Source organism: Ostrea edulis, chromosome 7 (genome assembly GCF_947568905.1).
Source record: "Ostrea edulis chromosome 7, xbOstEdul1.1, whole genome shotgun sequence".
NCBI classification, from domain to species: Eukaryota; Metazoa; Mollusca; class Bivalvia; order Ostreida; family Ostreidae; genus Ostrea; species Ostrea edulis.
The window spans coordinates 31,211,316-31,234,836 of NC_079170.1; the positions used below are offsets into that span (position 1 = coordinate 31,211,316).

Genomic DNA, 23,521 nt, shown 5'->3' on the forward strand with positions numbered 1-23,521 from the left:
GATCCAGGAATTTCATAACGGGGGTGGGGGGGGGGGGGGGCGCAGTAGAAGGCTAGGGTTGCCTTGAAGCTTTGTACTGATGGGGGTGCAGGTGGCGAAGCCCCCCGAAGCTAACGAAATTGTGCGCCGGCGCTGGATCCGCCTTTGATAATTAAGTACGTAGAATACATGCTAATTCGTTCTGCGGAGCGAATAACATGGTTATGCCGCGTGAAGACGCATATCACTCTTTCTTTATTTGTAAGAAATATTCAATTGCTAGATACAAATTAATGGATAGATTGCTTAGTTTAATGATTTGGTTATTATTGATACACATCTTCTACTTTGGGGTGATTATTTCTTATCTACCGAATTGAATAATTGTATGTTCAGACGTATATTCAGGGAACTAAAAGATTTGTCTGTTGGTCATATCACATGTCATTGTTTATCTAAGAACACTTGTCATATATTTTATATATTCTCTAGGTCTATATATTATTTTTTAATGACAATTGTGTGTTATATGTGTAAGACTCTAAAGTGCGATGGTCGCTCCAAAGTGCGATGGTCACGCCAAAGTGCGATGGTCTGCGCCAAAGTGCGATGGTTTCTTAACGTTACGGACGCCAAAGTGCGATGGCCACGCCAAAGTCCGATGGTGCGGAGTTCAGTAACGTTTGTGACGTCACGTCACTGTGACGTCATTCTTTCAAAATGAAACCGAATGAATGCAACACGGACGACAACAACGGCAAGGTTTACACTGTTGAGGATAGTGAGAACGGCAAAGTACAGATGTTGTCGAACTATTTGCTTCGCCCAGGCATTCTTTAATTCATGATCATTTATTACTTGTGACATACACTTAATAAAATCCTGGGAATATGCTATAACGCAAAACACTCTATACGATTTCACGTTGGAAAGTTTTGAGTTTAATAACACGACAACTAAATAGTAATGAAATAAGATGAACTTCTTATTTTTTATGCGTGGACTTTGCACTGATATTTTAGTGAAACAACACACGGTTGGTACAGTCTGTACCAAAACACTGTCGTTTACAAACCAATGGATTTCGGCGTGCCACACCATCGCACTTTGGCGTGTCAGACCATCGCACTTTGGCACATGAGTGTGGACCATCGGGGTTTGGCGTGTCACACCATCGGGGTTTGGCGCAGACCATCGGGGTTTGGCGTGACCATCGCACTTTGGAGTCCCATCGCACTTTGGAGTTTTACATATGTATTAGATTAGAAAGAGAAGAATTTTAAAGTTGTACGAACTTGTTTCCGATCTTTTTGTACAATAAAATACGTTCAAATCAAATACAGAAGCATCTTGTAAATCTATATAAAATCAACCCCCATATGCATTTTCAGTACTTTGATTAATCATGTACCTTATAATTTTCCTAATTTTCCAAATTTCAGGGCCGTAAATTAACCTTCAATTTGGAGGAGGCAGGAAATTAGGCGGGGGTCTGGGGGCCGCCCAGGCCCCCTGACGCTGAGCACATTTTGTGCACACTGAACACGTTTCGTGCAAAATCCTTGATTCTAGGGCCTTCTAAGATGTTACTTGACTAACTCGTTCTAAAAGAAAGATTTGGAATGCTTTTTAAGGGAGGTATCATGTTCTTAGTTATTGGAAACAACATAAATTCTAATGAACTTTAAATTTTAATTTTTTTTTGGCTCAAAAGTTGGAGGAGCTAGGAGGCAGCTGCCTCCTCCGCCTCCATGTAATTTACGGCCCTGAATTTCTGTAAGATGTGAACGACAAATCTAGATATTCCTAGCACCCTGACTTGAGATGCATTATGCGTGTTGATTACCACAGTTTTGGTTTAAAAATATAGTTGACCATTGGGTACGAGTTGGTCAGGGTACGAGTTGACGGGATACAGTTTAGAGAGAAAAATGGCTTCCAGCTGCACTGAGATTGATGTGCTGGAAAACGTGAACTCAAAACTTCTTAATTTCGCATTTTTAAGACTCGGAAAAAAGTGCAATGCTAGTGAAAGTCTTTCGTTCGCCAGAGCAGTGTGCAATATTTCTTCCATAAAGGAAAACGAGGTGTTGACAGTGATGAATTTTGACACATTATTCAATCGTGGTGTAAATGTTCTGAAAGACATGAAAAGGGGGATTACTGTGAATATGCAGCAACATGACAAGACTGCAGTTGCTATCCTTACTAAATTTTTAAAAGAAATCGGTAAATGCTTTACATATAGATATCGAATGCGTAAGTTGTGAATCGAGGTTTAGTATGTAGATTAGGTAGATGGAAAATTGGGCAGGCATAGCCTACATACACGTGCATCTCTTCACAAACCTTCAATGTTTTGATTTTGAAAAATGTGTAAATACTGGAACCGGTGAAGGTATACGCTTTGATGGACGTTTCAACTCCCAATATGCTTTTGATAACAGTTTGGGGCGAGATCAAAAGTTCAATGTCTGACAAAAAACTAAATTTATATACTTTTTACAAATCCCCCATCCCCCCCCCCCCCCCCCCCCCCCCCCCCCCAACACACAGTCACACAACCCTTAAAACTAAATATGATGAATGTTGAAACTAATCGATTAACAAGTAAAAAATACGAGTGTAAATAACACTATGTATACCTTTTACCTATACAGTCAAATCATACATGTGTAACTCTGATTATGTCAGCCTGCTTTTCTCTTAACTGGTACCCTATTGTGACAGCTTCTCCCAAGACCAGTTTAAGTAAACCCAGGACAGGGGACATGTTGAAACAGGATTAAAAGCAAGTAAATGTTAATTTCCTTGTGACAGTTTTGTGCATTGCTGTTAAATGTTTGAAAGCAACTTGCCTATTGCGTAAATCCAGGCACAGCTGAGTCAAAAGGTCGATCGAAGCATTTACACGTTTTCCAGAATCAAAACATAAATGCTTGGGAAGATAAGTTGATGAAGGCTATGCCTCTTGACTTCTCGAAAGAGAATATCTGTATACCCTTTCTATGGGTGGCCCCTTATGGTACATTCAACATTGTATATTCCCATCAAAGCATCCATCATTTGGGAATTTTTAGGCATGATTTTGGGAAAAACACTTGCTTTTCCTCATTGGGAATGGGGCCGAATTTCAGCCCTCTGCAGACCCTTTTAAAAAAATCCCAGATTTCATTCAGACTATTTTTCCTTAGATTCAGAGTAGTGTTGAACAAAACATATTTTTGGATGACTGAGCACAAGATATGAATATTTCTGTGTGTCATTTTTATTGAGGAAACAGCTGTCTGTGATGTCATAATGTCTGGTTTTCAATTTATTGTGAAGAATGGTTGTGTTAAGTGTTGGAAAGTTTTAAGTTTTGATGCTGTTGATTTTAGAAATGTCTTTTGAACTTTTCAGTTTGCGTTGAAAAGTTGGTAACTTGTCACTTTTGCTTTATTAAACCATACCAATCATATTACTAAATACACAATTTTTGTATTTTGTAGAATTTCATGAAAGAAGTTTGATGAAGGTGTTAGGTAGAGAACAGATTGAGAAGGAGAGCAAATCAAACTCCAGGAGAGAAAATGAAATAACGGTCACTTTAGCGGAGCATCTGCTCGGAAGGCTTTCACCAGGACAGTCATATGTTATCAATTCCAGGGCGAAAAGTAGAGAAACATGTAGCTGTGGTGAAGATCATGAAAATAATCCCACATATAGAAATACTGGCATAGGTATGTTTTTATTCTGTACAGAAATACTGACATAGGTATATTTATATTCTGTACAAAAACACTGACATAGGTATGTTTCTACTCTGTACAGAAATACTGGCATAAGTATGTTTCTATCTAGACTAGTACAGATATACTGATATAGGTATGTTTATTATCTAGTACAAAAATACTGGTATAGGTATGTTTTTTTGTACAAAAACACTGACATAGGTATGCTTCTACTCTACAGAAATACTGACAGATATGTTTCTATCTAGTACAGAAATACTGACATAGGTATGTTTCTGTTCTCTACAAAAATACTGACATAGGTATGTTTCTGTTCTCTACAAAAACACTGACATAGGTATGTTTCTGTTCTCTACAAAAACACTGACATAGGTATGTTTCTGTTCTCTACAAAAACACTGACATAGGTATGTTTCTCTCCAGTACAGAAATACTGACATAGACATGTTTTTATTCTGTACAGAAACACTGACATAGGTATGTTTCTATTCTGTACAGAAATACTGACATGAGCATGTTCCTATTCTTATGGATTGATCTAGTCAAACTTGATGGTTGATATTTAATAATTTTCATTTAGAGATGAAGTCTCCAATTTGAACAATTTATATCAATTTTTAAAAAGTTTTCTCACTGAATCCCAGGTACAGATGAGGGCTACAACACAAATGGAGTTAGTTTTACATAGGTAATATAAAGGAAAAGGTTTTTGATTATTGCAGGTCACGAGGATGTATGGCATGGTTTTGTTGATGTCGTGTTAGAGAATGCAATAGCTTCAGCAGAGAAACCCAGAGGTAATTTTGATGGTTAGGTTGAGGGTCAGAGGGTGGGGGGGGGGGGGGGGGAAGGGTGAAATAAAGTTGTTACTGTCAAAAGAAATCACTAGCCCACCCTGGTTTAACATTTTTGTTAGCCCGGTCATATGTTTAACAGCCACATGCTAGCATTAGTTAAACACTGCATGATGCTCAGTTGCTACAGGTCACAACACGAAGTGTCAGATCACCCAATCAGACACATGTGCCTCTGGTGAATTAAATATGTACGTTGTTACTGTAAGAAACAAAATGAGGTAAGATGCACAAATCTTCATGACTTTAGAGTACAATATATCACTTTGTTAGGCCATGGTTTGAACGTTATAACCTCCCGGTTTACACTATGCAGTAACTATTGTATATACATGTATTTATTATTGTTTTCCTTGAAAATCTGTTTTCCTCAAAAATTTGATTTCCTTGTAAATAGTTAATCCAGATGGCTATTTGGTTTTTTGGTTGCAAGTGTATTTTCTGATCATGTGCAGTCTATTCAATTGTTTTGAAAAATATTACATGTGTATGTAAAAAATTAAAATTCTTATCCAGACCTTGCAAAGTGGGCATGGTTTAAATCCACACTATATGAAATGTGTATTGATAATTGTACCACTGCAGGAAGAAGTCAAATATGTTACACTTCTAATAGGTGTTAAAATTCTTTTCTGAAAATACATTGAATCTTTCAAACATCTAACACATAAAAGACACCGCAGAGTCGTCCACTTCTGCATCATACATAGATATTTTATTGAAAGTAGACATTAACGGCAAACTGACAACTCAACTGTATGACAAACGGGATGATTTCATCTTCTCCATTGTCAACTTCCCATATTTATGTAGCAATATTCCATTATCACCTGCATATGGTGTTAATATCTCTCAACTGATTCGATAAGCAAGAGCTTGATCTGCGTATAGTCAGTTTTTAAATCGAGGCAAGCTACTGACAAACAAGTTGATGGTACAGGGGTTTCATTAGTCTCGATTGAAGTCAGCATTTCGCAAATTCTATGGTCGTTATAACGACCTAGTTTGTCAATATAACCTATCATTGGGTCAAATACTGTCTGACAAGTTTCATACCAATTGTTAGACCGTTCTTGGCACACTGATTTTGACTACGGATAACTCCGTTTTCCTGATCAGGATATAAGGCTCACGGCGGGTGTGACCGGTTGACAGAGGATGCCTACTTCTCCTAGGCACCTGATCCCACCTCTGGTGTGTCCAGGGGCCCGTGTTTGCCCAACTATCTACATTGTATTGCATATAGGAGTTATGAGATTGATCACTGTTTGTTATCTTCACCTATCACTGTGACCATGCCTGGAGTCATCGTTAAAACTTGGAGATTCTTCTGGTGGCAATTTACAACTAAAACTAAAGAAGTATTTGAGAAACCATTCCAAAACCAAACTATCTCAATGTGACCTTGTCCTTTGACCTTCTGAATTCAAAATTGATAGAGGTTACTCTTAAATGATGGAGACTCTTTGGAATATTTATTTCTAATGTTCATCATGTCCTATGTTAAAGTGACCCATTTTAATCTCTGAAGGGGGGACTCAAATTAGTGTGGTATACAAGTATACTTTGCAGGAATAACAAAATACAATTTGTGATAGCTAAACAATTAGTTTATTTCTTCTGTGCTCAATTTGCAACAAATAATTTGTTGCATGAATCTTTCAAGAGTGTGATTTTTCTTCTTTTCAGAGGAAATTCTCTCAATTGCTCAATTTAAAAAAAAATTAAACACTCTGAGTTTGATTTTAAGTGACAGAAAGTTATATTTTTTCAGGTGTGGTGGGGTGTTTAACTCCCTTTTTGACCAGTTTTCCTCTGATTTCTGAGGAATTGAGTCACAGCCCTAATCTTTAAATTCACATAGAAAATTAATTATGCAACAAATAGTAGAGAGAGAAAAAATGGTGAAAGCAGGTGACCTTGTAGATCCCTCAAGTATCTCAAAGTTATATTTCATTTGCAGTTATTGATGAAGACAACAAAGAAGGAATGGATGAGTTTGATGGAAGAACACAGACAGGAGACCAGTCTATAGCAGAAACAATTTCATTTTCGTTCATTCAAAAAGCTTGCCATCCAAGCTTTGAAAATCATCTTGTACCAAATATTATGATAGACTCAGAAAGGTTTAGAATTCTTATGTATGATGCAGATAAGGACATTCTTCTCTGTGGCATGGATTTTCCTATTTTTTATGAAAATCATCTAAATATTACTTCTGTTGTTATCCTGTGGCTGGTTCTGCATTATAGGATATTTTGTTCAGGAATAAATGATACACCAGAAGAGCTGGAGAAAGTGAAATGCAATTTTACAGAAGTAGCAGGAGAGAAATTGGAAATTTACAGAAAATCTTTAAAAGCAGGTGTTGCAAACTTTCCAACTGTTAAAAAAGAGACTAGTGTTTTTCCTTCATATGAAAGTATATTGTTTGGGAAGCGCAAATGGTAATTGGACAGCGTAGTGTTTGGGAAGTGTAAATGGTGAAGAGAGAACATAGTGTTTGGGGAGTGTAAATGGTGAACAGAGAGCATAGTGTTTGGGGAGTGTAAATGGTGGAACAGGTAGCATAGCATTTGGGAAGTGTAAATGGTAATCAGGCAGTGTAGTGTTTGGGAAGTGTAAATGGTAATCAGGCAGCATAGTGTTTGGGGAGACCTGAGTGTAAATGGTGAACAGACAGCATAGCGTTCGGGAAGTGTAAATGGGAAACGGACAGCATAGTGTTTGGGGAGTGTAAATGATAAACAGGCAGCATAGCATTTGGGGAGTGTAAATGGTAAACAGGCAGCATAGTGTTTGGGGAGTGTAAATGGTAAACAGGCAGCATAGTGTTTGGGGAGTGTAAATGGTAAACTGGCAGCATAGTGTTTGGGAAGTGTAAATGGTAATCAACATTATGTTTGTGAAGTGTAAATGGTAGTTGGGCAGTGTAGTGTTTGGGGAGTGTAAATGGGAATCAGCATAATGTTTGGGGAGTGTAAATGGTTAACAGGCAGCATACTACATTTAAGGAGTGTAAATGGTAGTCGAGCAACATTCTGTGTAAATGTTGGATTGAGAATAATAAATATTGCAATTTTTATTGTAACTTATGCATTGAATTTTCCCATATATATCTATGATATCCAAATTCTCAATAAAGAGCAAATATGATTGCCAAAGTATTATTTTCTGCGAGTTGAGTATGTATATATATAGTCAAAACTACTGTTACATGTATTTAACATATTGCCAGGGTGGTTTTTTTTTTTTTTTTTTTTGAGTCTGCTCGCGAAGCGAGATGCTCCTTGCTACATATATCAACGGCGTGCAAATTTATCGCGTATCACAAACTTTCTGTTTATTCTTACACTGACAGCAAATAAATCCCGGGGTTGGATGGGGCCACAATAGGGGATCAAAGTTTTACATACAAATATATGGGAAAATCTCAAGAACCACTGAGCCAGAAAAGCTGAGATTTATATGAAAGCTTCCTGATATAGTGCAGATTCTAAATTGTTATAATCATGGCCCCCCAGGAGTCGGATGGGGCCACAATAGGGGGTCAAGTTTTACATACAAATATATAGGAAAAATCTTCCCTAGAACCACTGAGCCAGAAAAGCTGAGATTTATATGAAAGCATTCTGATATAGTGCAGATTCAGGTTTGTTAAAACCATGGCCCCCTGGGGTAGGATGGGGCCACAATAGGGGATCAAAGTTTTACATACAAATATATAGGGAAAATCTTCTTTTCCGAGAACCATTTGGCCAAAGAAGTTCACATTTACATGAAAGCTTTCTGACATAGTGTAGATTCAAGTTTGCAAAAACCATGGCCTCCAGGGGTAGGTTTGGGGCCATAATAGTGACTACGGTTTTACATGCAAATATATATGGAAAGTCTTCTGATATGGACCAAGGTGACTCAGGTGAGCGATAAGGCCCATGGGCCTCTTGTTAAACATGCGACGTACGTGTGTATAAATATATCAACTACAAAAATAGATTCGTAAACATGAAACAAATAACTTGTAAGTAAATATTTCAAAGTGAAGAGAGTAATATCTCGCTTTCTTAGGTTGGAAAAGCATAGTAAATATTTGAAAATGGTATTGGTACGACCGATCATACTCTCCTCTTCGAAAGTGTGTCAAAGCCTAAACCATGTGACTATTTCTGCGGGAAACGCACGTTTAGTTTGTTACGTTTTCAGTCAGATATAGATAATCACATTTACGGTGATTTACCGTATTTGCCGAATATATTTTAATACGCATCCCCTTTTGCCAAGTTTTGGGGACTGTAAATTGTGGAAATACCATTGTTCGTGTGTACAATCGCATTTGGCTTCACGAGAAATCTTTGTGGAAATAATGCAGGTTCTCAAATAAGCATGCTATAGAATTTGTATACAGTGCAGCAAATTTGTTTTTTTAAGAAAACGGCAATCTTGTCCTTATACACACTATGACCATAGCAGTATTTTCGGGGAAATACTGTTAATTTCAGCAAAGCACGAGAGTTCGTAGCAATAAAGTTTTAACAGACTCAATATTTTCTTTGTGTAAAGTTCATATATATATATATATATATATATATATATATATATATATATCAATTAAATAGTCGATGCGACCGTTTAATGTTTTGTAATCAAAATATCACCCAAGCTTCGAAAAATGACGTACCAAGCTGCGATATAACGACCCCCTCGGTAATTATAAACATATCAAAGCCAGTAATTTAATTGGTACTAAATGAAGAATTCAAACATAACCCTCTAAAATTTCGCCGCATTTAGATGGGTAAGTACATCAGTCGTTTACTGCAAAAGAAAAGTTAAAACTTCTCAGACCCATGAAAAACGTGCAGCATGCAGAAATCTGACAAAATCAAGTGACAAAGGACGTGTACATAAAACATGTGCTAGTCACGGTATCATAATATCATGGCAGTTTTAAAAATTGCATGATGATAATTTTAATTGACTGTTTCATAATGATTAGTTACAGGGTGTAAGATAATTAAAAAACAAAAACAAACAATTTTACGCTTTTCGATAGGTAAACAACGCGGCGAAAAATCATAGTGCACACTTCATTGACTAAAACAAAATGAGTCAAAAACCTTTAGTGGTATCTATAATGTGTCCCTTCACATAAAAAATATTAAAAAGTGCGTGTTATATTTGGTTAAATAGGAGTGTAAATCAACAAGCATAATGCATTATTCCGATTGTAGTTTTTTCTAGAGTTATGGAAGCCCATTAATGTCATGGAAATAATCAGTAGTTACATTTTCCGAAGTACGGAAACCCATTTCAGCCATATTTCTACATTCATGTGACTGTATATATATATGAGATTCTGTAAACAATTACTTATGCCCCCTTTCAAAGAAGAAAAAAAAGGGGAGGGGGGGGGTTGCTTTGCACTTGTCGGTCGGCAGACCACATGTTCGCTCAATATCTTGGAATCATTCACTTGATCGTTATGATATTTCAAATGATGGTTGGTTATGAGTAGAAGAGGACCCCTATTGATTTTTAGGTCAAAAGGTGAAAAGTCAGTCCACTCTGGACATAGGAATATACTGTCCATTCAATATCTTGAGGATCCTTTGCTTGATAGACATCAAACTTGGTACATTCCAAGGAGTAGATGACCCCTTATGATTCTAAGGTCATATGGTTATCTCGAGAACCCTTTGCTTGACGGACACCAAACTTGGAATACCGGTACATCTTTTTAAAAGTAGATGATCCCTATTGATTTTCAGGTCACATGGTTAAAGATCAAGGGTCAAACTGGACATAGTAATATATTGTCTCCTATATTTCAAAAATCAGTAGCTTGACTGACACCAAACTTGGTACACTGGTACATTCTATGGAATAGATGACTCCTATCTATTTTAGGTCACATGGTCAAAAGCCAAGGGTCAGTCCATTCTGGACATAAGAAGATATTGTCCGCTCAACATCTTGACTTGCATTGGTTTGGTACTATTATCAATTAAATGATGCATGTGTATAACCGTTTACAATTCTGCACCACGTTGGGAGTGGGGTAGCTGCAATAATGTAGCCCTATCCAAATTTTTTTTTATTCTGACGTTTTCGGGATAGGGCTACAATTCCATAGGATCTCCGTAATGGTGCAAAATAATTTTATGAATAACCGATAATAAACTCTGTGTCTTAGTCCCAAATGTTGTTTACACCAAAAGGAGTACCAACTTTGTGCTCGGGCATGTCTAATAAAGGTGTTTTTCATTAAATATAATGTACAGCATGCAAAATTCTTCGTCTGCTCCGCCATGCTTGTTATCGCGAGATCTCGCAGGTGGATCTAATGAAAAGCCTAAACATTGACAATCAGCGCGAAAATGTAGTTACTCGAGCCATTCCGACAAAGAAAGGAAAATCATATTGTTGCAGAAAGAATTTACACTCTGCTGTTCGGTTTTTAACTTGATATTGAATTCAAACCTTCTCAATACCGACGAAATAGCTTTCGCCTCCATACTTGTCCATTGATGTAAATACCACCTTATATGGCATATGCAAATGACTTGACAACCGGAAGTTGAAACTTCAGTACATCAAACATGGCGCACAGATATGAATCGAGAAATTGGAATTTATCGAAATTGTTGAAAACGGTAGAATAGAGCCTCACAAATCTAAAGTTGCAGGTTGTAAATTTATATATTGACTAAGAAACATAGAATATCATTTTATTTACGTAAAGAAAGTCAGGAAATGTTTAGAATGAGCGCAAATGTTGCGGGAGTGAATCACTCCCGCATTTGCACCATTACGGAGATCCTAAGGAGTTGTAGCCCTCTCCCTAAAAAAAAAAAAAAAAAAAAAAAAAAAAAAAAAAAATCAGAGAGGGCTACATTATTGCAGCTAGGAGTGGGGGTATTGTTGTATGTTCGTATTGTTTGACAAACATTTCTTGTTTTCTTTATTGTTTTGATGGTAGCATTTTATGACTAGTTGATGAATGAACTCTCAAAATATGCACGGATAGTCAGTACAGTAAAAAACAGCGATGTTTCTTACAGATGTCAACTGCATAGTCATTGACTAAAGTTTAAGGAATTGATTTGCTAAACTTTTTTGTTGGATGGTATCTTCTTACAACCATTGTGGTGCTTATTTGAGGGTTTTCTGTTGTGATATAAAGTACCATAAGACTACATAATGATTTTCTTCCAATTCTTAGCATTTGTACATCATGGGTTGTTTAGCACAATCATCAGTTAGCAATGACTCTTTACATCCATGTTGGATATGTACATGTAATTGAAAATGGCAGTGGTCATGACTTAGTCAAATTTAGTCACCTTACACAGTTATGATGCATTAAAGTAAAAATCCTGTTAAAATAAGCGTGCATATGCGAACTCACACACACAATGTTCGTCATCCTTGATTACTACTATCTTGCTCCTTCAAGATTACGTATTCCAGTTGACAATGAAGAGCGAGTCGACTCTCAGACCCTTCAGGCCTTTGATTTTTTTTTAACTCACCAGAGAGCCAAAGGCTGAAGTGAGCTTTTCTGGTTACATAAATCGATGTCTGTCGTCCTTGTGTCTGTCCGTAAACTTTTATTATTCTGGAGTTCTTCTCTGGGCCAATTTCAACCATGAAAATTTGCCATAAAGCATCCTTGGGTAAAGGGGATTCAAGTTTGTTCAAATGAAGGAACATGCCTGATCCTTGAAAAGGGGAAATCAAGAAAATGATAAAATAAGGGTTGAGTCATTGAAAATTCTTCCTTCTCGAGAACCACAGGGCTAGATTGATTGATTGTATATTGTTTAATGTCCCTCTCGAGAATATTTCACTCATATGGAGACGTCACCACTGCCGGTGAAGTGCTACAAAATTTAGGCCTACATTTATGCTCGGCGCTTACGGCCTTTGAGCAGGGAGGGATTTTTATCGTGCCACACCTGATGCGACACGGGGCCTCGGTTTTTGCTGTCTTTTCCGAAGGACCGCCCCATTTAGTCGCCTCTTACGACAAGCAAGGGGTACTGAGGACCTATTCTAACCCGGATCCCCACGGGATTACGGGGTAGAAAAGTTGAAATTTACATAAAAGCTTCCTGATAAAGTGCAAATATTTTTTTTCAAATCGTGACCCCTGGGTGGGGCACAATAGGGGATCAAAGTTTTACATGCTGATATATAGGGGAAATGTTTCTTTGATTGATTGTATCTTGTTTAATGCCACTCTCGAGAATTTTCACTCGCATGGAGACGCCTGGAAAATCTTTAAAAATCTCGAGAACCTCTGGGCCAGAAAAGTGGATAACTTCATGAAATCTAATTATCTGTGTGCATTTCCCTATGTGTAGTGTATATTTGAGTGTTTTCTCAGAAATTTGTGAGTAGGTGTGGCACGCTAAAGTACCCCAGCTGCTCAATGTCATTTTAAGCGCCGAACATAGGCCTAATTTCAAAGCCCTTTACCGGTATTGGTGACGTCTCCATATGAATGGAACATTTTGAAGAGGGACTTTAAACAAGACACAATAAATCTTTCCTAGTCGTTGACACCCACATCGTCGCCGGCGACAATTTGGGGTTTCTTATGCAACACCCCAAATAGTCGCCGGCGACGATTTGGGCATATCTCACACCCCCAAATGGTCGTCCCCCTTGCTACAACTATTTGGAAACCTCATTTACATACGTTTATAATCTCCTTCTCTCCTCTTTCTTATTCTTATGTGGTCCAGCTATGACCACAAAAGGTTTTCTGGACCCTATAAGAATTTTAATCTTCTGCTTGTTCTGTTGTATATATTTTTTTAAAGATTTATTATGATCATAACATTTGTTATTGTTGTTTTGGTTGGTAGTGGTATTGAAAGAATTGTTGTTGTTGATGGTGGTGTTGTTGTCATTGTTGTCTATATGAATTTTTTCTGTCCAGTTCTCCAGAGAGAGAGAGAGAGAGAGAGAGATGTGTCTGGCAATAAATCGTTTTGCCTTTTGTTGTCAGATCATTTTGCTGAACATTGGGGTTTGTTAAGTCATGTGCACCGCAGATTTGTTAGTGACCTCAGATTATGTTAGATTACGCCTGTTAGCCGCCATTTGGACACTCGTGAAAACCTCGGAGAAACACCCACCTTTATTCTTTATTTCTTAATATTTTTGGGTTTTTTTAATCATTGCGATGTCCCCCTCTCTCCCCCTCTTTAAATAAGTAAGTTAACAAACAAGCAAACTAACACATAAATGAACCCTTTGTACTCAGTCCCATATAACCTACACACAAAATGTTAGCTCAATCGGTTCACAAACACCAGAGTGACAGTCGAAAATAGTTCGCAGCTCGCAGTGCTTTGAGCTCGCAATCAAGAGATTTCATGTGGTTCATAAACACCAGAAATATTGCAGAGTTGCTGAAAAATTGTGCACAGCTTAAAAGCTCTCAACCCAGAATTCTCATTTTTGAAAAGGCATGTCAGAGGGTCACTTGTAATCTACATACAAAATTGCAGTGCAATAGGTCAACAAACACCAGAGATATGGTTGCGGACAGACAGACAAATAGACCAAGTGAAACCTATCTATCCCCATATAAGAGGGTGTACAATAAAATAACTTCTGTGTAATCTATCCTCAAAACAGCGGGCGAAGATTTAGGACGGGCGACAAGATTACACTATCATTTACACATGTACTATAGTACATCCCAAATCGTTGACTGTTCTAAATCGTTGCCCACCAATATTTCATTTGCGTTTTTAGGAAAGATTACACAGAATATATTTTATTGTGCCCCCTCCTATATGCAGGATCGAAGGGTGGTTTCACTTGGTCTGTTTGTTTGTCTGTCCGCACTCATATCTCTGGTGTTTGTCGACCTATTCAAGCTATTGGGTCGAAATTTTGTATGTAGATTACAAGTGACCCTCTGACATGCCTCCCCAAAAATGAGAATTCTGAAATGAGAGTTTAAAGCGCCGCGAGCTATGTACAATTTTCAGCAACTCTGCCTCTGCAATATCTCTGGTGTTATGTGAACCGATATGTTGGTTACATGTGTTCCTGGCATGTGCTTCCCGTAACATGAAATCTCTTGATCGCTAACTCAAAGTGCCGACAGCTGTGTTACGGCACGTTTGGTCGCTTTGTGACACTCAGTCGCCCGGCGACGATACGTGGGGCACGTTTGGTCGCCGACGACCATTCGTGCAACACGTTTGGTAACTGGCGACCAAACTTGCCGCAAATATAGTAGACAGGCGACCGAATGTGCCGTGAGGGAAGACACGAATGGTCGTCAATTTTAGGCCCATACCGAGCACGAATGGTTGTCATCCAAGATTCCATCCCAAATCCCATCTTTGCTTTTGTTTTGCAAAAAGGTGTGTTTATTCGTTCGTGCGTGTCTGTGTGTATTTGAGTGACGGTACACATACATGTGCGCATATGTGCATGTGTGTGTATGTGTGTGTGTGCATGTGTATGTATGAGCATTCATGTGTAATAGAGTTTGTTTAACACACGCACATACTTGTGACACAAGTCATCATCACCCTACAACAAAAGGCAAAATGATTCATTGTCGGACACCTCTCTCTCTCTCTCTCTCTCTCGGGAGGAGTGGACGAAAGAAATTATATAGACAACAATGACACCACCACCACCATCAACAACAAATACAACTCTATCAATAGTAACAACACCACTACCAACCAAAACAACAATAACAAATACATGCACTGTGATCATAATAAATCTTTTTTTTTTAATGTATACAACAGAACAAGTAAAAGACGAAGTAGAAGATTAAAATGTCTTGCTTATAGGGTCCAGAAAACCTTTGTTGTCATAGCGGGACCATAAATGAAGAAAGAGATGGAGAGGAGGAGTTAACAAACGGGGCCAGTTTGTATGTAAATGATGTTTCCAAATAGTTGCAGCAAGGGAGACGACAATGTGGGATGTGAAGTTATGTCCAAATCATCGCCGGTGACGATTTAGGACGGGCGACAATTTGGGGTGTTACATAAGAAACCCCAAATCGTCGCCCGTCCCAAATAGTCACCGGCGACGATTTGGGATGAGCGTCGATTTGGGGTATAACAGAATCAAATAAGCTTTTGGCGTAAATTCTCAAAGGAGAGGGAGTCAAAACTCAGAACGAATTAAGATCCGCCACTGAGGGACAAGTTTTACTTAATGCTTTTCAATGAAGAGGTCTGTAGCAAATTTTAATGAATCTAAAGTTAAAGAATGTGTAACCACCTCATGGTATAACATGCTTGATCCGTGTTGCTCACGGAACTATATGGACTGTAACAAATAATGTTCTGACAATAGACAAGAAGAAAATGTCTATATATTGACTTGGACATCTGTCGTTTTCCTGACGATGTTGAGTTATTTCTATGTTGACGGGTTCTAGTGAAGAGGCCTCTGACGATGTTTAGTTATTTCGATGTTGACGGGTTCTAGTGAAGATACCTCTGACGATGTTGAGTTATTTCGATGTTGACGGGTTCTGGTGAAAATGCCTTTGACGATGTTGAGCTAGCACTTAGATGTTGACAAACTCTAGTGAAGATACTTCAACACATGTACAGATTCGTCTTCTTTCAGCCAAATATAATCATTGACGTCAACATCACAAATATCCAAATCCCTCTCATTGTCAGATTTTAAACTGAAACGGAATTGTTTGTTTAGGGTTCCTTGGATATCAATAATTCGTATGTTATTAGTATCCCCTGACCGGAAGCAGACAAGGTTTGCAAACCGATCACACACTATTCCCTTAATCCCCTTCAGTTCACCTTTCAGTTCTATCTGATTTAGGAATTCCCCCTTTAGACTCATTATCCAGATACAGCCAGAATCTTTAATGAAGACTTTCTCATCCTCGCCAGTGGTGATTCTCTCTACATCTTTCGTAATTTGAGCGACCTTGTTTATCATTTTGCCGCTGTTAGTCATATGCAACACCTCGCCCCGCCCGGTCGAATTCCGAATGCCGACTAGAACATTTCCACGCTTGGTAGACGCCAAAGGACCTACCTCCAGAGTCGGAGAAAGGCGGGAAAATGTGGTAACACTGAAATTTAATGATACTTTCTGAATGACTGAAGTCCTGTCTATTCCGTATCCATTGCTACAAAGAACATCACCAGAAGTGAGTACAGTTAAGTGTACTGCACTTTGCGACATCTGAAGACACTTCACTGTGTTGCCAAAATTGTCCACCAGACGGAGCTTTTTGTCTTCCGTCCCTATCCACACCCTTCCATCGTCACATCCGGCTATTGACCAAATATACTTGCATCCAAGAATCTTCATCGACAAATTTATATCAATTTCGTCTCTGAAGACGGGTTTATCAATATCGATATCGAAAGAACTTGTCGTCTGCAGAGTGAAAAGATCCGTTTTCATAATTTTCAAGAGAACTTTAATCAGAATCCCTTTGTATTCATTTGGTTCCCTTAACAACCTCAGCATTGGAAGCTTGGGCAACTCTAAGGCGATATCTTCCCTGAGTTTGTTGCACTCCGTCTCGATTTTGGTTTTTAGGTTTGTCAGATCGTGATCATTACAAAGATCCAACTCATTTCCGAGAACTCTGACGGAATATTGAAGTCTGTCTTTGAAATCATAGGCCTTTTTGTGCTGCTTATCCATAGTTATTATATCATTGTTCCTTCTCTGTTCCACATTATCGTGTATCTCTGAACGTAACTCTTCCAGTTCTAGTTTTAAATTTTCGAACATTTCATCCACTTCCGTTAGTTTTCGACCGATCCAGTCCTCATATGTTTCTTTGTGAGTTGACAGAGTCTGGAGTGTTTCTGAAATGGTGTGGGCTTCTTTCGATTTTGAATTCAGTAAAAGATACAAATTCTGTCTCACTGACTTCGCATAATCATCGAGTGCCACAAAGTCGTGGGATTTGTGAATTGTAGTTAAACACAATACACAAATCTGTCTGCTGCACGTGCGGCACTGAAATTGGCATGACTGCGCATGTTCTGTGCACTGGAAATGGACGGTGGTTCGTCCTTTAGCTGCAGTTTGGTTTTCGGTGATTGGTAGGATCACGTGATTTTTACATAGTGGAATTTTTGTGTGCGTGCGCTTACATTGAACACACATATTGTTGACGCAATCGCGACAGAACCAGTTGACGTTTGCTTCCGATTCGCAAAAATCACAGCATACTTCCACAGCTACCTGTTTCGATAGCGACATTGTGGCGAAAAACCTGCAAGAAAGGTAAAAGTTAGCTGTTCATAATGTCAATGTATATTTACAAAACTATCTAAAATTGACATGATTCCAATTAATGTACGGTTTGCTAGGATTTATATATTCAAATGTGATTTATGATGGATTGGTTGCATATCGAGAATATTTCACTCATATGGAGATTTAGACCTATGCTCAGCGCTTACGGCCTTTGAGCAGGGAGGGATCTTTATCATGCCGCACCTGCTGTGACACAGGGTCTCGATTTTTGCGGACTAACCCAAAGGACCACCTCATTTAGTCGCCTCTTACGACAAGCAAAGAGTACCGAGGACCTATTCTAACCCCGGTCCACACGAAACGTGTATGGATCCAGAACAGTTGTATGTTGTAGCATTATGAATCATTCCTGTTATAAGTACTTCGTTGTTAGCTCGAAAATACGGATGTACATTTAATTGCTGTTATAAAATTTAGAAATTCATTTCAAAATTAAGGATTATCTCCCTCACGCATAGCTCTTATCCTTAGACGAATTTGACTCCACTTTTTTGGCACACTGTTTTCCCTATAGTTGTAAAACTTCATTGTTATTTCGGATTTCAAACATTTCAATTGAGCATCACTGAAGAGACATTATTTGTCGAAATGCGCATCTGGTGCATCAAAATTGGTACTGTATAAGTTTTACATAAAGTAGTATTACAACTAATTTCTTTATCTATTTCATGAAATGCAAAACATGACTCAGTTGACATTCTTCGAGACTTTACTCTTGATTAATATTTTTATGTCAATTTGTCTGTTTTCAAACTGAAACCCTGCGTAAACCATTCGTTTTCTTAGGTTTCCGCATAGTTTACACACAGTTTCCGTACCATGGAAACCATGATTTTCATGCAGTGGCTGAATTTGAATCAAGAAGACGTCCAGTAAACACTGTTCTTTTTATGTTTCACGTTCAAGTGCCACGAAATAATACTGCATTATAACGACCTTGAAATATTCAAGTACATATAAAAACTATTATACACAGATGACAGTTACGTCCTCCTCTTGAGTGTGTTCAATAACATTGATCAAAGTCTGTGCGTAGTTGTGTTGTCTCTCCCTTAGCATTGAAAGTACAAATAGTACCCTGACGTTTAAGGAGTATACATGTATATACATTAATCAACAAAGGAGAGAATTATCTGGTAATCAACAAAGCATTATCTGGTAATCAACAGAGGAGAAAATAATCTGGTAATTAACAGAGTATTATTATCTTGTAATTAACAGAGAATTATTATCTGGTAATCAACAGAGGAGATAATTACCTGGTAATCAACAAAGGAGACAATTATCTCGTAATCAGTAGATGAGATAATTATCTGGTAATCAACAAAGGAGATAATTATCTGGTAATCAACAGAGTATTATTATCTGGTAATAAACAGAAGAGAGAATTATCTGGTAATCAACAGAGTATTATTATCCGGTAATCAACAGAGGAGAACATTATCCGGTAATCAAAAGAGTATTATCTGGTAATCAACAGAGGAGATAATTATCTGGTAATCAACAGAGGAGATAATTATCTGGTAATCAACAGAGGAGATAATTATCTGGTAATCAACAAAGGAGATAATAATCTGGTAATCAACAGAGGATATAATTATCTGGTAATCAACAAAGGAGACAATTATCTGGTAATCAGTAGAGGAGATAATTATCTGGTAATCAACAAAGGAGATAATTATCTGGTAATCAACAGAGTATTATTATCTGGTAATCATAAGAAGAGAGAATTATCTGGTGATCAACAGAGTATTATTATCCGGTAATCAACAGAGGAGAACATTATCCGGTAATCAAAAGAGTATTATTATCTGGTAATCAACAGAAGAGAGAATTATCTGGTAATCAACATGAGGATTTAAGCATTATCCGGTAATCAACAGAGTATTATTATCAGGTAATCAACCGACGAGTTAATTATCTGGTTATCAAATGAGGAGAGAATGGTCTGGCAATCAACAGAGAGAACTTATCTTTGTAGCACCTGCATTATGGCAAAGTGACATGCGCGTGTATCGTTCTTCATAGTCTAACAGGAAAAACTACATGTACAACAAATTAACCCTCGTAAACACAACACTGGGGCACGATAAACTCTAATTTTCGCCTTGAGCATCACTGAAGAGACATTATTTGTCGACATGCGCATCTGGTGCATCAAAATTGGTACCGTATAAGTTTTACAAATAAACACAAAACCAGAGTATAATAAGCTGTATATAAACACAAAACCTGGGTACAATAAGCTGTATATAAACACAACACCTGGGTACAATAAGCTCTATATAAGCAAAAAACCAGAATAAGATAATGTCCATGTTTAAAACCACGTAAACGCAAAACCAGAGTACGGTAAGTTTATATTAAAACCAAGGTATCATAAGTTCTATATTTAGGCCTAATGCAGTGATGACAGAGTCAGTCAATAGCAATTTATAAAAAGAGGTACATTTAGTTCTCAGTATACTACGCACTGGATACTCCTACGTGATTACAGATTGTCAGAGAAATCAAAACGACAAACCCGAGAACACAATCACAGTTATCTTAATCCTCACCAGGAACTGGAATATTAGTGTTGTCATGGAAACGACATTAGTCGGTCACCTATAACCACCTGTAAATCATTGTTTGCAAAACAGCTAAAGAACTAGTTACATCAAAGGTAAGGCAGTAGATACATGTATCTATCATATAATGAAAGCACTCCCTTCAAGAACTTCTACGTGTAGACTTACACTGTGAAACATGAAAAATGTACCCTACTATACCTTGCTTGGCAGCACAAAGATCAAAAGAAACTTAAAGGTGTACGATAGCCAAACAGTCGCAATCATGTGACGATGAAAATATGTAACTGTCATACAATTTGTTTTCTTCCTACAAGTCACGTGACTTTTTACCGTACGAAAATTTCCGTCTTCCTTGTCAAAGTCTGATCATGTGATCAGAATACTCACAAAATGTGTATCATCTATCTAACAGGAAGTGACATACTTTCTGGTTATTGTATTAGAATTTTAAATAATCTAAAATGATGATGTCGAAAATGACGCCTCTGGATTTCAATACGGACTTTGTTCTGCGTGAAAACGGGACCAGATGATTTAGTCATTAAACGGAAGGATTTCAATATAACCGCTCTTTCTTGTCAGATCAAAATTCACTCCGAGTTTTAAAAAATTGTAGACAATTTTCGACATCGTTGCTGGCATATTAGTAGTATATATGTGAGAATATAAGCGCATCAAGGATCAGGGATCGAAGCTAAAAATAATCTCAAAATATGACTCAAAACCAGATGTGAAGCAAAGAAACATGCATTAATCAATCCAATTAAGATTCTAATTAAAGATCATACAAAAGAGGAGATTAAAGAGGATGGAAATTAACTTAACATTTCCATTGGGTTACTAGAACTTAAACTTTCAACACACTTTAGGAGTTGGTATTTATTATCAATATAATTCAATTTATTAGTTATGATGTTCCTGTCATTTTCGTTTTATGTGAAAGTCGAGCGTCATGGATCGGTAAAAAAAAAAATCCAGATGTGACTCAAAACAGATGTGAAACAAAGAAACATCGTTTTAAATAATCCAATTCACGATTCTAATTAAAGATTAAATAAACCCAGATTGAAGGAGACAGAAATCATTTTAAGATTTCCTTTGAGTTACTTGAACTCGAGCTTTCAACATGCTTTTGGAACTGGTATTTATTATCAATATAATTCAATTCATTAAATGTGATGTTGTTGCCATTCACTTTTTGTTGGAAAGTCATTTCCTTCTTTTTGGAATTTTGATGCACTCCGTCAGAGCCAATTGTAGGACTATTTCATCTAAAATCAAATGTTTTTATTAATTCGATTACTCTATAGCTAGTAACGAAAACAATACTTTACAGCTTAGGATCCACCTCAAGTGTGAATTGCTTTGTGCATAGTTAACGCAGAGATAGATAGACAGTCGTTACAAAAGAGATCTCTGGTCAGCGCGGCCAGTGTTACCGAGTAATACGGGGCAGCAGAGAGTTTTTGAATTAGCATTCAGTGTAAAGCACCATAGTACATGTAGATGCGACATGCTTTTGGAATTGGTTTTTATTATCAATATAATTCAGTTCATTAAATCTTATGTTAACTCCATCAGAGCCTGCTGCGAACGTCAAGTGTCAAGGGTGGAGACTTAAAAAATTCCAGATGTGAATCAGAGAAACATTGTATTAATTATTCCAATTGACAATTCTAATTAGAGATCAAACGAGAGCAGATTAAAGGGGACAGAAATCACACTAGGCGATCGTTAATGAAAAATATTCATGAGTACATGTATATAAAATTTGTGCCAGCTTGCAAGCATTCAAAGTGAGTTTATGGGACCATCGAAATAACGTGGTGTTTGTCTACGAAATTTGCGGCAATACATTTCCTTGTAAATCAAATTTGACCAAATACATTCAAAATATTCACGACAAGGAAACAAACGTGTGTAAATTGTGAAAAACAGTACCCTCAGCGCTTTATCCCAACACACAAATAATTTGGAAGTACTCTGGTATTGTTTGTTATGAAAAACTTTCACTTCACATTCAATCGATACATGGTGACGGGAAATACCAGTGTTTATCTTGCCACGAGAAGTTTACGAACAAACGGAATTCAAAAATTCACAAATGCAAAGTAAGTTCAACTTACATTATAAATGACCTTGTCTCGAGCTCTGGAGTGCATCCTCCAAGGACATGATGCGTTGTAAGGCCTCCAACAGTGTAGCTTCCAATGAAGTTACCGGTTAATCCTCCCACTCACGGGAGACTTCCAGGGGATTGTGTCCTACAACGATTTTCTTTTTTAAGTATTCTGTTTTTATAAAATGACCAAAAAAGTCATATCTAATTTCTTTTTCTTCAATTCAAATCAAAACACACTTACGGACGTTACATCGGTCCCCTCCACGAGAGCCTCCTTGAGAAGCGCCGTCTTCTCACTGTCTGGCGATTCTGTGAAAATGGAGAGTAAAATTAATCTTTCATAACAAAAGAGAAGAAAAGGGGGGAAAACTTAAACTCCTTAAATTCTAGAATATTTTTTTTCAAAATTGTTGATAATTAGAAATTAAGTCTTACTGAATTTGATTAGGAAACACTTACGGGAGGAGTGATCCTCCGTGTGGGGCCCTCCGCGCCTGATTTTGGCGAGGAAATGATGATCGGGCTCTGCGCGTTACTGTACAAGGAGTGCATCTAGATAAATATAAAACATACAATTTCTAGAAAATTCTATTGAAAGAAGAAAAGAAAGTCCATACACGTTGTAATATTTTTTTTTAAAAGTGTCAAAATCGAGGATTACTACTATCACTACTAGAAAATCACAAAAAGTCCTTACAAACAATCAAACATATTGGATACGACATTAATTACAAAATAATTTGTCTAAACTGGTAATCTGTTGACTTCGCATTTCTCATATGTTTGTGTGTAGCACCAATCAGAGGGGTACTACTTTAACATATTCGTCTACCAGACAATGATTTTATAAAGGGCTAAAACGTCAAACTAATTTCAATGAAATGAAAAACACTGTACCTGTATATACCAATGTAGATAACTCATAAGTAATATCAGATATTTGTTTTACGG

General features: G+C 37.5%; 2 protein-coding genes across 3 annotated transcripts; one reads left to right on the plus strand and one right to left on the minus strand.

Moving 5' to 3' along the window:
- Window positions 1-1,899: 1,899 nt before the first annotated feature.
- On the plus strand, window positions 1,900-7,740 carry LOC125654832 (uncharacterized). The gene is made up of 4 exons (XM_048884920.2): window positions 1,900-2,208; window positions 3,471-3,701; window positions 4,436-4,510; window positions 6,531-7,740. Exons 1-4 carry the CDS (start codon window positions 1,911-1,913, stop codon window positions 7,016-7,018), a joined length of 1,092 nt encoding a protein of 363 aa, XP_048740877.2. The 5' UTR covers window positions 1,900-1,910; the 3' UTR covers window positions 7,019-7,740.
- An 8,053-nt stretch (window positions 7,741-15,793) lies between these two features.
- On the minus strand, window positions 15,794-22,595 carry LOC125656890 (uncharacterized). 2 transcript variants are annotated; one of them, XM_048887512.2, is made up of 2 exons: window positions 22,575-22,595; window positions 15,794-17,831 (listed from the first exon to the last, which is right to left on the minus strand). In XM_048887512.2, coding segments are annotated over exons 1-2 (1,683 nt in total). In that variant the 5' UTR covers window positions 22,577-22,595; the 3' UTR covers window positions 15,794-16,150. The 2 variants fall into 2 exon arrangements, with proteins under 2 accessions (XP_048743469.2, XP_048743470.2); XM_048887513.2 differs by lacking the exon at window positions 22,575-22,595 and adding an exon at window positions 20,647-20,778.
- Window positions 22,596-23,521: the final 926 nt, after the last annotated feature.